At 40.0% G+C, this 17,811-nt stretch overlaps 1 protein-coding gene across 1 annotated transcript in view; it reads left to right on the top strand.

The window, feature by feature from the left end:
* Positions 1-5,726, top strand: part of MTMR9 (myotubularin related protein 9) — a 70,670-nt gene extending 64,944 nt beyond the window's left edge. Inside the window, exon 10 of the mRNA XM_005886681.3 lies at positions 1,598-5,726. Coding sequence (XP_005886743.1) covers positions 1,598-1,761 — 164 coding nt within the window. The 3' untranslated portion in view covers positions 1,762-5,726. The remainder of the gene's footprint in view (positions 1-1,597) is intronic.
* Positions 5,727-17,811: the final 12,085 nt, after the last annotated feature.

The raw sequence follows: 17,811 nt of genomic DNA on the forward strand, positions 1-17,811 counted from the left end.
GAGGGGGTCTCAGGTTGCTTTCCTTTCTGGGTTTGACACGGAGCCTATTTCTGTCACTCCTCTGGCTGTCAGCTCTCATGGCTTGTTCTGCATGGGATAGCTGTCATTAGCTGCCTCCTCCCGCTCAGCTTAGGCTTCTAATCTTATCGGTCGAGGGGTCCCATGTTCAGCACTGTGGGAAAGTGGCCTCACCCTTAGAGTCTCCTGGGGCTCTGAGCCTCAGCGCAGTGTTTCTCCTTACTTGTGCAGTCAGGCACAGGCGCAGGAGAAGTGACCGCTTAAATGAGAGATAACAGCTGTACTTCTTGTTCAGGAATTCTGAGACCGTTTACCTAATAGCCACTGTCATGTTTAATAACAGAAGTGAGAAACTAGTTATTTGGGAGGAAAGGCAAACTGGAGAGCCAGATGGCTCCTGAAGGACAATTTAACTGGTTTTTACAAATCACTGAAAGTTCAGGGATTAAGTGATAAAAGAAGATTTTTTTATATGGATGTGCTCCTGCTGCTCCATTAAGGACAAGGTTTCCCTGTATGTTTAGTGCCTCCTCAGCTTAGAACTGGATGAAATTCTAAGTTGGATAAAAATATTCTCATGGTAAGTATATAGATTGTAGAAAAACCCCACTGAGGCCTTAAAATGTCTCTCTGCTGTTTATATCTGCACCGAAGTTAACCGTTAAAAGTAAGTAATTCCTGTATCGAAGAGCAGGATTTTAAAAATACATGCAATAGAAAAATCAACAAGGTCGGTCTTTAGTCTGTGTTTCTATCTTCCTTCTCTGATAAGAATGTAAGTAGTATTCGGATGCATACAGAAGGAGTCTCTAGGGTGCATGGCAGTTTGGTTTATGGAAAGTGTTCTAATAACTCATAAAATCTTTGTGAACTTACCAGCTACTGGTAAGTTGCTATTGGTACATGCATGCTGCATTCTGGAAGCATTTGTACCTCCTGACTTGAATATTGTTAAGCCATCACTTTGAGCTGATATCAATAACATATATGTATGTACAGGAGAAAATGTCTTTTATCCATAATAAAAGGATAATTAATGTTATCTGGGGAAAAAAGCAGTTGCCTACAGAATTGGAAGACGGTCTGTTAGAAACAGAGGCGGGGAGAGAGTGCTGAAGTTCCGCCTTTTTCAACAATTTGTGTGGCTCTGCTTTTGCTCTAACTGCCACTTTCCCACTGGAAGTGATTTCACACCTATAGGAGGTCGTACAGGTTCAGATAAAGTTCTGTAATTGTTTAAAAAAAGAGTATTTGTATTGTGGAAGTGTGAAGTTTATGGCATTGTAAATGATTAGTTTGTATTCCTGAATATAACCAGAACTGCATTTTGTTCTGTTTCATAATGTTACAGGGGTTTTTGAATACCAAGCATGTACATGGTGACTTCTTGTGCACTCTTCAGCTGTACTCTTTCAGTACCTCAGATTGCTGTGCATTTTAGAGTATAATAAAACACAGATGTGAACTGTGAAAAAAGCAAAGGGTTATAATACATGGGATTATGTATTAACCTCAACAAGTATAATGCTAATCCATGGTGTGCATCTTTTTCCCTTCTGTTCTTTCGTGGATTCAATAGGTATTTTTTTACGCTGGAACAGATCCTCCAAGTATTTGGATGAAGCATATGAAGAAATGGTTAACATCATAGAATATAACAAGGAATTGCAAGCGAAAGTAAATCTCCTTAGGAGGCAGTTGGCAGAACTGGAGACTGAGGATGGGGTGCAGGAGAGCCCCTGAATCCTACCCACTGCAGCCCTCGCAGGACCGTGCAGACTGGTAGCCCACCTCTGTCTTCTGTGCCCTCAGTTCACCATCACATGTTCAGCCTTGAACGTAAGGCTTTAGAAGTGAGAACCTTCTAATGTAATGGGCTCCTCAATACTTTATGAATGAAACTTACTCTAATTACTCATGTTCCACGTGGCCTGGTGGGGCTCTTCACTTTGGGAGCAGGAAGGAGGTGCTAGTCATTCTATGTGAAACAGGTGACCTATTTAATGCCATTTGTGTTATACACCATTTCATTGTAAGCTTTTCTCTGCCTCTACTTTGCAAACAGTGCTCCAGACCAGTCAAGGATATGACTAATCTCTTTAGAGAATATTTGTTAGTTTAAAAAAGGACCAGACTTTTTAAGCACTCCAAATATAGAAATATTTTTCAAACCTGAAATTGCTGGTAAACCGAGACTTGTGTTTAACATGCTATTTCCAATATCTTTGCCACATAAAATCGCCCTTCTTCTTTTAAAACAGTTTTGGACTGACAAGAGCTGAATTCGTGTCCTCATTCTGGTTTGTCAAGAAAGCAAAAGCTGAATATTTATTCAAGGTAAATTATTTTTACAATGGCAACAGCTAAAGTTCTCTGGTATTTACATTAAGAAGTAGTAAATTTATTTTAACCATAGACACTAAAAGTATGTGCAATTTAGAAATAAAGGAGAAGTTTGTTACTGATAAGGTGTCAGTAGTGTCGAATTGGTTCTTCAGGGTTTTGGTCATACATTTTAAATGTGTCAAATGCTGGATGTAACATTAAACCATCATTTAGAATAGATGTTAATTTGTTATAATTAAGCTACAAATACGGTTACCTTAAACCAGAGATGCACTGCCCTTGTCTGAAGTTCTTACTGCACTGGTTTATGTACAGAAGTGTGTGCTTGATTGTTTTGTTTGTAAATATTCTAAGTTTACTAATACTAAGGTTAAGATTTTCTTACTCCCTTGAGCCTTTTGAAAATTTATCTTGACTCTGCTGGTTTGTCCATTAGGCAAATATAATTTAAGTGGAAGTTTATGAACATGACTCAGGTATGTTTTAAACTTCAGAAGCCACTTTGAAATGTTTTTAGTGTTATAGAAACAGTGATGACTTTATGCTATAGGCTGGTTTTTGCCTGCAACTCCAACAGTTCGTGATTAGGTGCTTTCCGTGTACATTCTACTTTGTGGCGCTGCTCGTTTTAACAAATACTTTCAATTGTAGTTTTCCCTTAAAAGGACTGTTGAAGGGTAATCTTTAATATCATTTCAATCCCATCTATATATAACCATTTCATTGTAAAACACACCAAAACTGAACCCAGCTTCAGAGTTATGTATCAAGTTAAAATTTTAGTTCTTCAAAATCAACTCTAACAAAATCCATGGCCACATTCAGAAGCTGCAGAAAGCGGTGAACACTTTCTATCTCCAAAAGAGTTGCCAAGACATCTTTTTCCCCGTTTCCTCAGACTAGGAGCAAAAGGCTAGACAACTAATCTACAGTCGGAGCTTTCCTTTTGGTAAATTTGTCTTTCTCCTCTAAGCTCAGTTTTACTCCTGGCCTGTTTTCTTGATCATAGTTAAGAATCTTGGGGCATTCAAGTCCTCACCTAAAGAAAGGCTAATGAGGGAAGGAGCAAAGATGTACTTTCTTGCTATAGGTATTTGTGTGCTGTGTGAAATGTCTCAGTTAATTTTTTAAAAAAGGAAACACTCTAGCTTTTTTAATGGATCCTCAAAATTGAAGGAGCCTTTTTCTTCTCAGTTAACTGACCCATAAGGAAAACTAGAGAATTTTTAGTGATTTTTTTTTTTTTTTTTAAAGAAGTGACTCTCAGTAGTAATGTTGGTTGGCCATTGGCCATAAGGTTTCTGTGGGTGGAAACATTAGAGGGCTTTTTTTTTAGGCTTAGTCATGGAGAACCTGTATGCCATCATCTTATACCTGTCTTCCTGATGAACATTTCACATGTGAGCCAGAGTATGATGATAACATAGTGTTTCCATTTCTTTTTCTTTCTCTTACTGAGATAGCAATCATAAGCAGTTTGGACAAGTTTGTGTTTTAGTGTTAATTTATAATTAGGGATTGTCCAAACTATAGTTCTGTTTACAGGGCGATAAAAACAAACTTTTGTATCAATGCACTTTCAAAGGGGTCATCTAATAATGTAAATACTAAGGTTTTCCCAAACTTGAGAATTCTAACAAAGACAAGTGTTTTATCAATATAATTTTGAAGAGGGTTTTTAGTAATACTATTAAATTACTCATCCCTTGGATGAAAAGAATAATTACAGTGGATGTATTAATAAGATACTTAAGGTTAAGTTTGGAGAACTGTCTTTGATAAAGGCGGCTTTAAAAACTTTCATAATGAAGAGAATAGTGGCTCAATTAGTGAGGATGCAGATTGCCCCATACAAGCTTTAAGTGAGGTATAATCATGTTCATGTACATTGTGCATCTTCTGTATTTATTCGTTGTGAAGGCTGGTTTCCATTTTTGGAGTGAAAAAAAAGTAAGTCCCCCACAAAGAATATTTTAATACAAAGGACTGCTGCAATACAGTGATCTTTAGATTTAAATTAATAATTTTTTTTTAATCAGAAGAAACAATTTGGTTATATCAAAATGCTGAAACTTTTTGGGTGGTTTAAGACTTGTCAGTAATTGTTTCAAATTTTTTGTTTTGATTTTATTAAATGGGAAGAAAATAAGCAGAAATTATAAAACCCAATAGAAATAAGATAATTTTATAGCTTGTTTTAAACCTAAGAAAAATTAGGTCTTTGAAGCAAGATTTTAAAGTGATTCTGGGGAAAACTTTGGAAGACAATAATCATTTAAGATACATACTTACTTTTGTATGTATCTTATTTTAAAACTTTTCTTTGAACTCCACAGCATGATTTTGTAGAGGTGATAGATAAGTCACTGCTTTTCATTTTAAAGGATAAAAGTGAGATTTTAGTCTTTGATTCAGTCCTTCTTAAGTTAAAAAAAAATTAGTATCATGGAAAAGATCTGACCAGTAATTGTCACTTGAAGCCGAAAAACAAGAGGGACCTTGTGCTGCATTACAAAGAAAACCGCTTAAAGATGTGACTCTTGTAGTTGTTGGGTTTCAAGGGTAGCTGCTTTAAGGGTCAGTCCTAGCTAGGGCATCAGGTTCACTGACTGTCAGACCTTCACCTGAGACACAGTTTTGGTGTCTACCCATATCCAGGTTTTATGAATTAAAATGATACAAGTCTATTATGAGCACCCTTAATCACAGAGGTATTTCCTGGACCAAAAAAAATGGGCAATATTTGGAATCGTTAATCCTCTGTTCTGGAAGCTTTGAAATTTTCCAGAGAATGAAGTCATTCAGTCCATCTGATCCAGGTTATCCTATACCTCAGGACAACATAGATGAATCATTTCTTATTCTTAAACATGACACAGACTCCACCCACCCACCCCCACCCCCCGAGCATGTACACTAAGTTATTATAAGTAGTATTTTTGTGTAATTCACCATCTCAACAAAAAACTGTAAAAGACTGGTTGCTACACTCATATTTCGTCTCAGGTAGTAGGAAATGGTTATTTTCTAATTTTTGGTTTCTTAAATAAAAACAACTTCTTTTTTCACTAGTCCTTACAGTCTGCCATCCACAGCATTTTCTTCCTTTCAACTAGAAGCCCAAAAGAGACCTTCTGAAACTCTATGCTAGGTTTTAGAAAGTCTGAACTTGTTATCTAAATCCCCTCAAAAAAACAAAACAAAACAAAAACTAATGTCCTATAATTGAACCACAGTGCAGAACTGTCATTGGTGTTTAATTAATGAAAGATAACAGGACTCAGTGTGGACACTACATTGTCCTGGAAAATGGTTCCTGATGAGAGCTCACTGTCTTCTAGAGCAGTTCTCTTTAACCGTCTGTGAGTATACATATTATATGTGTGATTTCTGATAAAAAGTTGTGTAACACTGCCTGCCTGTCAGCCCAAGACATTTGCTTCAATTTTCCAAATGCACATATTTTTAGAGAGGTGGTTTATTCTATACAAATACTCCTCGCGTTCTCTTGTTTAGAATCCTTATAGATATATTACCATCTACACTGAAAATCTTGTACTTGCACAAATTATTTAAAAAAATAATAACAGTATGTATTTCTTCAATAACCAGGTACTTGAAGTTTACTCTTGATATATTTGAATGTGACTGTTGGATTTAAGTGCACTATTACTCATGTCTTAGACAATAAAAATTGCACTGTATGGAAAATGTATCTATAATGTACGCTTTGCAAAAACCTCAGAGTGCTGTAATGTACAGGTGTCTACATGGTGAACCTGTCTGCGTCTAGGAGAAAATGATGAACTTTCGCTAAGTCTGTGTAACATTTTAGTATAATCTGTAATGTTCCCTTAAGTGGTAAGTTCACGTATGTCCTAGAATCATTTCTCTTGAATTGGCTGCTCTGTCAAGCTTGGTTTACGGAATCAAAAAACAGTCTTGTTGAACACGGTACAGTTATTTTTAGTGTGTAAGATTTGTGTGTTAAGATCCCCCTCTGCCTAAGAGGGCTGTTGCACAAATGCTAGTGTTAAATATCCATAGACAATGGTAATAAAATTTGAATACATTCAAATGCAAGAAATTAAATCTATAGGCTGACTTTTCCCAAAATATTTATAAAGGTTTTTGCAGTGTCTTAATTAAAATTGCTGTATACATGGGTAGCTCAGATGGTAAAGAATCTGCCTGAAATGCAGGAGACCTGGGTTCGATTCCTGGGTGGGGAACATCCCCTGGAGAAGGGAATGGCAGCCCACTCCAGTATTCTTGCCTGGAGAATCCCAAAGACAGAGGAACCTGGCGGGCTACAGTCCCTGGGGTTGCAAAGAGCTGGTCACAACTGAGTGACTAGCACTTGACACTTCATGTGTTTTTGGACTTTATGTTTTGAAAACATTCACATCAGTAGAAAAGTTGCAAATAGTGCAGTGATCTCCCACATACTGTTCACCCAGGTGGAATACTTTATAAATCAACATGGGCTTGAACACCCTTGAGTATGTGTGTGTGTGTGTGAGAGAGAGTGTGTGTAGCATCACTGTTGTTTTGGTGAAACATCTGCAGGTATGTGCAGACATCATGACCTTTCCACCTAAACTTCACAGGTATCTCCTAAGAAGGAGGAGTAGATATTGAAAATACTATTTATTCAGTATGTAGTGAAAAGAAATTCCATGAAAGGCACTCAATTATGGTGAAATAGCAAAATGAAAATTACACATATCACCTCACACCAGTCAAAATAGCAATTATAAAAAAGGCTGCTGCTGCTGCTAAGTCGCTTCAGTCGTGTTTGACTCTGTGTGACCCTATAGACGGCAGCCCACCAGGCTCCCCCCGTCCCTGGGATTCTCCAGGCAAGAACACTGGAGTGGGTTGCCGTTTCCTTCTCCAATGCATGAAAGTGAAAAGTGAAAGTGAAGTCACTCAGTCGTGCCCGACTCTTAGCAACCCCTTGGATTGCAGCCTAACAGGCTTCTCTGTCCATGGGATTTTCCAAGCAAGAGTACTGGAGTGGGGTGCCACTGCCTTCTCTGTAAAAAGGCTGCTGACAGTAAATGGTATAGTGGGGAGCTTGGGAAAAGGGAACCCTCCTATAATGCTGGTGGGATGTAATTGGTAACAAACACTATAGAGAACATTATGAAAGTGTGTCTAAATGGTGAAAATAGAGCTCTCATATGATCAGACAGGCACATTCCTAAGAGAATAAGAGGAGAAAATAAGAATTCAAAAACAAATGCACCCAAGCATGCACTGTAGCACTATTTACAATACCCAAACATAAAAGCAAACCAAATGTCTGTCGACAAATGAATGGATAAGGAAGTGACACATTTCCACAGTATAATAGGATTCTGCCATGAAAAAGAAATAATGCCATTTGTAGTAACCTATGAATTGGGAGACAATATGGGATACAGTACTAAGGTAAGTCAGAAAAAGACAAACATCATATATCAGTTGTATGTGAAATGGAAAAATTGATACCAATCCACTAATTTATGAAAGTGAAAGAGATGCACAGACTTAGAAAACAAGCGCATGGTTACCAAGGGGGAAGGCAAGATGGGATTCATCAGGAGGTTGGGAGTGATGTATCACACTGATATATAAGACTGTCAACAAGGAACCAACAGCTACATAGGAAAGCAGGTAACAGAACACTGTGTAACACATGTGAAAAGAAGGCAACAGTTGAACAGATATGTATATGTGTATAACTAAATGAGATCCTGTATACCTACAACCTCCACAACAATAAATCAAATGTACTACAAGAAATATAAAAACTAAAAAAAAAAAAGTAATAAGACATAAGCTGACAGTGGTTCCAGCTGGTATATTCAACCTAAGGTAGAGTCAGATAGTCAAACTGACCCTAAGGTTTCATTAGCATAGTACCAGAGTGGAGCATGAAGAAGTGCTGCCATCTTGTGGCTGTTTCCAACACCCGGAACCTAAAGCCTATTCCTTTTGATTCAAAAGGAATACTAGACTGTAAATGATACCTGCTGTCAAATAATTTTCATACAACTAATCAAAAATAATTTTTTGCAAAAGGAAAAGACTTGGAAACTAATTACAACTGGTAAATGCTAGTTTCCTTGTTAACAGTTTAAAACGTCCATGAAACATGCTCAATATTGTGAATCCATACACAGGAAAATTTAATTTGAAAAGGAATAAACCGGTTCCATATGAAGAGCCATCATCAAAAAGTCAATACAAAAAAAAAAAAAAAAAAAAAAAGAGGAAAGAATAAATGGTGGAGAGGCTGTGGAGAAAAAAGGGAACTAATTTACGGGGCAGCTGGGAGGTAACAACTAGTATGAAGAACAGTAGAGAAGTGCCCTGAAAAGCTGACAATTTTCAGCCACAGGGTGATTGGGCAGGCTCACCTCTTAAGAGTGTCCTGGGAGAAACCCAAACAGCACCGTGGACAACAGAGAACACGTGGCAGCACACACAGTGTCCACGGACAGGCGAGTCCAGAGGCAGGAAGTGACCTGTGAACAACCGAAGATGACGCAGCCATGAAGAAGGAGAGAATGCCACCAGCAGGAACACAGTTATACCCACAGCTACTCATGTGATGTGAAGTCAGTTCAGTCACTCAGTCGTGTCCGACTCTTTTTGACCCCATGAATCGCAGCACGCCAGGCTCCCTGTCCATCACCAACTCCCGGAGTTTATCCAAACTCATGTCCATCGAGTCAGTGATGCCATCCAGCCATCTCATCCTCTGTCGTCCCCTTCTCCTCCTGCCTTCAATCTTCAGTCAGGGTCTTTTCTAGTGAGTCAGCTCTTTGCATCAGGTGGCCAAAGTATTGGAGTTTCAGCTTCAGCATCAGTCCTTCCCATGAATATTCAGGCCTGATTTCCTTTAGGATCGACTAGTCCTTGCAGTGCAAGGGACTCTCAAGAGTCTTCTTCAACACCACAGTTCAAAAGCATCAGTTCTTCGGTGCTCAGCTTTCTTTACCGTCCAACTCTCACATCCATACATGACCACTGGAAAAACCATAGCTTTGACTAGATGGACCTTTGTTGGCAAAGTAATGTCTCTGCTTTTGAATATGCTGTCTAGGTTGGTCATAACTTTCCTTCCAAGGAGTAAGCGTCTTTTTATTTCAAGCATCTTTTTATTTTTATTTTCATTTTTATTTCATGGCTCCAGTCACCATATGCAGTGATTTGGGAGCCCAAGAAAATAAAGTCTGCCACTATTTCCACTGTTTCCCCATCTATTTGCCATGAAGGGATGGGACCAGATGCCATGGTCTTCGTTTTCTGAATGTTGAGTTTTAAACCAACTTTTTCAGTCTCCTCTTTCACTTTCATCAAGAGGCTCTTTAGTTCTTTGCTTTCTGACATAAGAGTGGTGTCATCTGAATATCTGAGGTTATTGATATTTCTCCTGGCAGTCTTAATTCCAGCTTGTGCTTCATCCAGCCTGGCATTTCTCATGATGTACTCTGCTGCTGCTGCTGCTAAGTCCCTTCAGTTGTGTCTGACTCTGTGCGACCCCATAGACGGCAGCCCACCAGGCTCCCCCGTCCCTGGGATTCTCCAGGCAAGAACACTGGAGTGGGTTGCCATTTCCTTCTCCAATGCATAAAAATGAAAAGTGAAAGTGAAGTCACTCAGTCGTGCCCGACTCTTAGCGACCCCATGGACTGCAGCCTACCAGGCTCCTACATCCATGGGATTTTCCAGGCAAGAGTACTGATGTACTCTGCATATAAGTTAAATAAGCAGGGTGACAGCCTTAATGTACTCCTTTCTCTATTTGGAACCAGTCTGTTGTTCCATGTCCAGTTCTAACTGTTGCTTCCTGACCTGCATACAAATTTCTCAAGAGGTAGGTCAGGTGGTCTGGTATTCCCATCTCTTATTTTCCAGTTTGTTGTGATCCACACAGTCAAAGGCTTTGGCATAGTCAATAAAGCAAAAGTAGATGTTTTTCTGGAACTCTTTTGCTTTTTCGATGATCCAGTGGATGTTGGCAATTCTCTGGTTCCTCTGCCTTTTCTAAAACCAGCATGAACATCAGGAAGTTCACGGTTCATGTATTGCTGAAGCCTGGCTTGGAGAATTTTGGGCATTACTTTACTAGTGTGTGAGATGAGTGCAATTGAGCGGTAGTTTGAGCATTCTTTGGCATTGCCTTTGGGATTGGAATGAAAACTGACCTTTTCCAGTGAAGTCAGTCAAAATCAAAGAACAATATCATAAGCTATCCCATGAATCTGAAATGCACATCGTCAATACATGCAGGAAATGACAGACAGACACAGAAACAGAAAAACTTCTGATTAACAAAGGAGAATGAAGGGGCCGAGGGGTCCACCATGCAGGTTGAGATGAAGAAACAAACCATGACATATACTGTAGATAATCAACCAGGACCTATGGACACGAAGCTAATTCTGACAAGACTCAGCAATAACATACTTGAGAAAAGAATCAGTGAGTAGTTCAGCAGCTGTCTCGTGGAACTGTGAAATTGAGAAAGACTCTGGAGTCCCACAGTACCATATACCAATGTTACTCCAACTCTGGGGGCGGGGGGGTGGAGGCATAAAACAGAGGAACTAGACCCACGCATTTGGTGTTCAGTCTGGCACATTACACCATCCTTCACAATCCCAAAACATGACTTCCAGAAGCTCTGACTGCTTTAGAAACCAGAGCCAGGGATGAAGAAATCCTTCTGCCTTCTAGCCCTATGGCCCAACAACAACCTGAACAATACTGATTCTCAGAACTTAATATTCATGAGGGCTACTGAGCCTGAAATAATACCTGTCCTCCCAACATTTCAAGGGATTAGTCATGGAAAAGAATTACAAACGGGGGAAAGTAGGAAGAAGAAATGATCACCAGGCAACTGCCACTCCCACCATTTAAAGAAACAAACCAAAAAAAAAAAAACCACCTAAAATGATGTTCAGGATGGCAATTTATTAGAGACATTCAAAGCAAACTGGGAGGAGGGGTCAGAGGCCCCACTGAAACAGCCATCATCAGAACATCAACAAAGGTGAAAAGCTGAGAGAGGTGAAGGGAGAGGGGACCCTCCCAGGGTGTAGTGGGGAAGACAGTGGGATGCAGCGGCCTTTAAAAGAAATTCAGACAATAAGCTACCGTGTGATCGGGCAGTCCCCCTCTTCAGAATGTATGGTTTGAAAACAAGAATTCCAGAGGACCTGTGCACTGAAGCAGACACCACAGCAGTATTTATAATATCCCAAAATTGGAAGCAAACCAGATGGGCATGGCCAGATGAATGGAGACAGAAGTGATGCACACACAAGAGGGAATCTGTTGTGGTGGAGGAAAGGAAGGACATCATGCTATCCACAGGAACTTCTGTACCTAACAATGACCTCAGGGAGGTCAGCAAGACGAACACTGACAGCACACTATCACAGGTGAAATGGAGAGACGTCCACACCCACCAACGACTGTGTTCCAAAAGTGAAAGTGACGCACAGACTTAGAACACAAAACGGATGGTTGTCAACAATGGAAAAGGGGGGCTGCGGACATGGAGGAGACAGCGGGGAGAGACTCATAGCCACTAATACAGAGAAAACAGGGCCCTCCTGCAGAGCAAGGGTGGTGAGCCAGGCACTCTGGGATAACCTACACGGCCAGAGAGCCAAGAAGAAGAGACATGTAGGTGGAGGTGGGGGAAGATGCTGTACACCTGCAGCCGACGGGGCACTGGAAACAAACGTCCCATCACAAGGACTGTGTGTTCCACGTGAAAAAATGGGACACAAGTTCCTGGGGGGCAGACCCACCTCTAGGGGCGTATTTGCAGAAACCCAGTTTTCAAAGAGACAAATGACCCACGTGGACCACGAGCACCACTTACGACAGAGGATGTGGCAGCACACGGAGCGTCCATGGAGAGATGAATGCAGAAAGAAGCCGTCTAGGAAGACGATGGAGGATGACAGCCATGTAAAAGAATGAGAGCGTGCCCTCGACAGGAACATCGCTAAATCCAGAGAATCCCACTGAGTGAAATCAGTCAGATCAGAAAGAACAGTGTCAGAAGCAATCCATGTATCTAAAAATGCACACGTCAACTGGTTCAGGAAAGAAGCAATAAACGGACTGAGCCACAGAAAAACAAGCTTCTGTTTCCCAGCGGAGAGTGAAGCGGGCCAGGAATAAATTAGGATGTTGAGATGAACAGTATCAAACTACCACACGTACAGTAGCTAATAGACAAGCACTATCCCAGGGAAAGAAGAGCCTAGTGGGCTGCAGTCTATGGGGTCGCACAGAGTCGGACACGACTGAAGCAACTCAGCAGCAGTAGCAGTAGCAGTAGGCACGTCTGGCCAGTTCTCTCAACACTCGGTAATGACCGACATGAGAACAGAGTCGAAAGATGAGTTGCTGTCTCTGTATGTGAAACAGATAAGGACTCTGGACACACAATACTGTACCAAGGCCTCTCCCATCCCAGATAAAAAGTCACTGAATGAAACAGACCAAACGAGACCCAAGCATTTGGTGTTTCTTATGGCACACTCCACCCTCGTTCACAATGCCTAAACAGGACTTCCACTAAAGCTCTGGCTGCAGAAACCAGAGTTGGGCATCAAGAATTCCTCACACCTTCTAGCCACATGTCCCAACAACAACCTGAAACTGTGGCTTCAGGGCAGCATCATATTCACAAGCACTCCTGGCCTTGAAATCGTGCCTGTCCTCCAAAAATTTAAAGGGGCAAGTCATGGAAAATAGTTAAAACAAGGAAATTGGTATGCAGGACTGTGCTGAAGAGTTAAAAAAAGAGCCAGGATACAGGGGGTTTGCAACAATAACTAGGTGAAGTGAATTGAAAGTCACTCAGTCATGTCTGACTCTTTGCGACCCCTTGGAACCATATACTCCAAGGAATTTTCCAAGCCAGAATACGTGAGTGGGTAGCCTTTCCCTTCTGCAGGGGATCTTCCTAACCTAGGTATCAAATCCTCCCACATTGCAGGCGGATTCTTTACTAGCTGAGCCATCAGAGAAGCCCAAGAATACTGGAGTGAGTAGCCTATCCCTTCTCCAGCAGATCTTCCTGACCCAGGAATTGAACCAGGGTCTCCTGCACTGCAGGCAGATTCTTTACCAACAGCTATCAGGGAAGCCTAAAAGTGAAAGTGAAAGTCACTCCGTCGTGTCCAGCTCTCTGTGACCCCATGGACTATCCGGCCGATGAAATTCTCCAGGCCAGAATACTGGAGTGGGTAGCCGTTCCCTTCTGCAGAGGATCCAACCCAGGGAGTGAACCCAGGTGTCCCACATTGCAGGCAGATTCTTTACCAGCTGAGCCACAAGGGAAGCCCAAAAGTAGGTAGTCAGAACATCAAAAGATTACTGTTAAAGAAAAGGAAACATCTCAAGTTAATGAATTTAGAGGTTTGCTGTGTTTGGGAAGAAGGCAATGGCACCCCACTCCAGCACTCTTGCCTGGAAAATCCCATGGACGGAGGAGCCTGGTGGGCTGCAGTCCATGGGGTCTCTAAGAGTCAGACACATTTGAGTGACTTCACTTTCACTTTTCACTTTCATGCATTGGAGAAGGAAATGTTAACCCACTCCAGTGTTCTTGCCTGGAGAATCCTAGTGACGAGGGAGCACAGCTGGTCCGATGTCTATGGGGTCGCACAGAGTCAGACACGACTGAAGCGACGCAGCAGCAGCAGCAGCAGCAGCAGCATCTGTGTTTGGTAAGGTGCCAGAGTCTGGCCTCTCTGAAATCATTCCTTCATTATGCACCTTAAGTATCTATGGCCAGTATCCTGCTTGTCTGCAGCCTGAATCCCCTCAAGGTGAACAGTCCAGGCGGCTGCTGTGGCTGCTGGGCTGGTGGCTGCCAACATCCTTTGTTTACTGATAAGGAAGGCAATACTTTTCATCCACAGCGCCTCACATTGGTCATTAATTCAACTAACATTTGAGAGGCATTTCATGACCAATCTTGTTGACGGTGCTAAGAAGTTTTATTCCTAATCAGGTGAAGACTCTATTGCTACGCCATCTGGTGTGCTGATCTTTGCTGGATCAGCCCTTATTGATAATCGATAATCTAAAATTCTCTTGATTGCCTGTCTTATCAGGCTGTTGTGATTCAGGAAATGTTCTCCCTTGTGGTTTTTTCTCATACCTAGAGTTTCACAATTACGATGATTCTATGTATATATGATGAACTCTATCATGACATCTCTTTTGTTGGAGCCCTGGATACACACTGGGCAATGCAAGAGACAACAGTCTTATAAAACAGACAGGATATAAGCAATACAGATGGGTTACATTAATAAAGTCATATGCCAGTAGAGAGAGAGACAAACCATAAACACCCTGAAAATAAAGGGCCAGTTAAAACAATGGGTAGTATAAGAAGTAACCTGATTGCAAGAAACCATCAAGTCAGATGGAGAAGCCAAATTCTGGAAGGATCAGGTAAAGAGAAAAAAAATGGGTTCCATCTTTGTTTACCAAGGGGCAATTTATCATCTTGTAGTAAGTCATAGCATAAGAGTAAAGGTTTTTCTGGAAAATAAAGATTAAAAGCTGGTATATTTCAGAAAAAATCATAGAATTATAAATCATATTTATCAATTCATTCAGTTCCATGTAATTCATTCCTGTTGATCTGGATGAAGCTGTCAAGTTTCTATCAGAGTTTTGTAATTTCTTACACAGTTTAGCAGTATGGTCATAAGTTATCAGAAACATGTATCAAGAAGTCTTTTATGAATTTTCTTGAAGATCTTCATTTTATAAAAAGAGTAAAACAATGATTGTCTATAGACCACAAAAGTCTTAAATAGCATGGTGAAAGATCTGATTACAAGCCAACTGACAAGAATCTTGGATATTTCTGTGACATACAACATTTTAAGATAACTGGAACATGACTGATAACATTATATCAGTACATATCACATTTTTAGGAATTCCATATAAATTTTAGAATATCTCTATTAATGTTAATTATCCATACAATATAAGGTTAATCTCCAATCACTTGACAGTTCTTCTCAAGTAATTTAACATATCAGATAAGCCTAATTATTTTAATTTTCCTCTCTGAGTTGCCCCCAGGGTTCCTCTGAAGCATCCCAGAGTGAGCTGGAGGTCAGAAGAACCTTAGTTACAATTTGCTATTCAGGCAGGCAGTTTGTCAAAAAATATTAAATAGCTTTCAAACACTTGGTCCAATAGGATCATAGGTCCTTGCGAAGCAACTTAGTCACTTAAAGTGACAAAAGATTTCAAAAAGCAAATACAAGTGTCTTAAAGGCAAACAAACTCATGATCTGTTACCAAAAGCTATATTCCAAGAAAACTTTGTCCTCTTAACAGAGAGGAACAAAAATCTAGTCTTGCATCAGCCTACTTTTCTAACAAAATCCACTTATCTAACTACATTTAATCTAGTCTCAGCTGGACCATTTACAAAACTTCTTTATAGGGCTCTCTCTCTAGAACTAGTCACAACTTTTCGTGTCCTTATTGGTTTGTTTTTCCACCTCCAAAACAAACACATACCTGAGTCTAGGGCACGCTCATTGTTTTCCCCTAACAAAATGCTTTTCCATTCTTCATACCTTATTTTGCTGAAAATGCCACATCCTATTTTCTTTCCATAATGAAATCTTTCCATTAATATCTTTAGTAGCTTCAATTACATATTACAATTCCAACCCTTAAAAATCTTAATCTCTAGCAAAAAGTGCCAAGCACCAAGTCATTGTAGTCTTCTCCATGCCAGCATTTCCCAACTGGAATATTCCACAACCTCTAGAAACAAATACCAATTTCTTTCTTCAGTGTGGTACCAGATGTGTATCTAACAAACACACACATCTTTAGTTTCCCCTTCCTAAGGAGCTACCGTCCATAGCGTTGCAAAGAGTCGGACACAACTGAAGCAGCTGAGCACACACACTCACTCATAAGGAGACAAGGTAAGTCAATTTAGACTCGTTTAGCAGATAACATTCAGGTATTTTATCTTACTTGAACTGACTTGGATAATTCAATGAATTCCCATCATTTAATTTAACTTAGCAAAACTCAAGTTACCAAACATCTGGAGAAACTATTTTAGAAAGACATAACCAAAACGTTGTTGAATAGCTAAGTTAGGTCCGACTCTTTGTGACTCCATGGACTGTAGCCTGCCAGGCTCCTCTGTCCATGAGATTTCCAGGCAGGAATACTGAAGCGGGTTACCATTGCCTTCTTCAGGGGATCTCCCTGACCCAGGGATCGAACAGATGTCTGTGTCTCCTGCCTTGGCAGGTGGATTATTTATCGCTGAGCCACTGGGGAAGCTCATGGGAGAGATTAGACTGCCATTATAATATTGATCATATTGTATTTAAATCTTACAAAAAAGATAAATAGCTCCATTTTCAAACACAGAAGGAATTCCACAGTGTATGCAAACCAAGCTTTATTATAATATCTAAGTGACCCTAAGCGAAAAATATCCATATACACTCTTTCAATAAGTGAATTTTTTATGGTGCCATACAGTATCCATGTTCATGGGTGGATTTTTCTAACTAAACTTGGTGCTTCTCACAGTATAGCTTTATTCACAAGAGCTAAAAGGTGGAAACAACCCTAATTTCCTTCAATAAATGGATAAATAATATATGATAGACACATATAATGGAATATTATTCATTCTTAAAAAAAGGAAAGAAATTCTGACATGCCACACACAGATAAACCTCAAAAACCTGCTAAGTGAAGTAAGTCACAAAAGGACAAATGATGTATGATTCCACTTATAGCAGCCACCTACAGTGGTCAGATTCATAGAGACAGAAAGTTGCTGAATGATAGTTGCCAGGGTGTTGGAGGGGTGTGATGAGAACTTACTATTTAATGGGCACAGAGTTTCAGTTTGGGACAATAAACTTCTGGAGACAGATGGTGGCAATGTTTGCACAACAGTGAGAATATATTTTATGAGTACATTTAAAATGCTTAAAATGATGAATTTTATGGTTTACATATTTGACCACAAGCTTAAAAAAAAATGCTGGGATTCATAGAATTAATCTTTACCATACTAAGTGGCGGATTATGTGACCAGGCTATTCAGATTTGTTTTAAAATAAACCTCAAAATATAACAGAATCACTACGTAGTCATTAGAGCAATATGAGAAAGCTCTCTTCTATGTTTAAGTTCAAGATCCAGAGGAACATGCCCTTTCTCAGAACTTCAGGAAGCCATTCAACAAAGTATTTTTCTAACACTGGAAATTCCTTTCAAGTTATATTTTTTTGAACAAGGGCAGAAAAGACATGAAACCTATTCTACCTTGACATTTCAGAACTCTAATCCATTTTGAGTATTATAATGCACTTAATTTTGAGTATTATAATACAGAGCAAT

This window comes from Bos mutus, chromosome 8 (genome assembly GCF_027580195.1).
Source record: "Bos mutus isolate GX-2022 chromosome 8, NWIPB_WYAK_1.1, whole genome shotgun sequence".
In the NCBI taxonomy this organism is placed as follows: Eukaryota; Metazoa; Chordata; class Mammalia; order Artiodactyla; family Bovidae; genus Bos; species Bos mutus.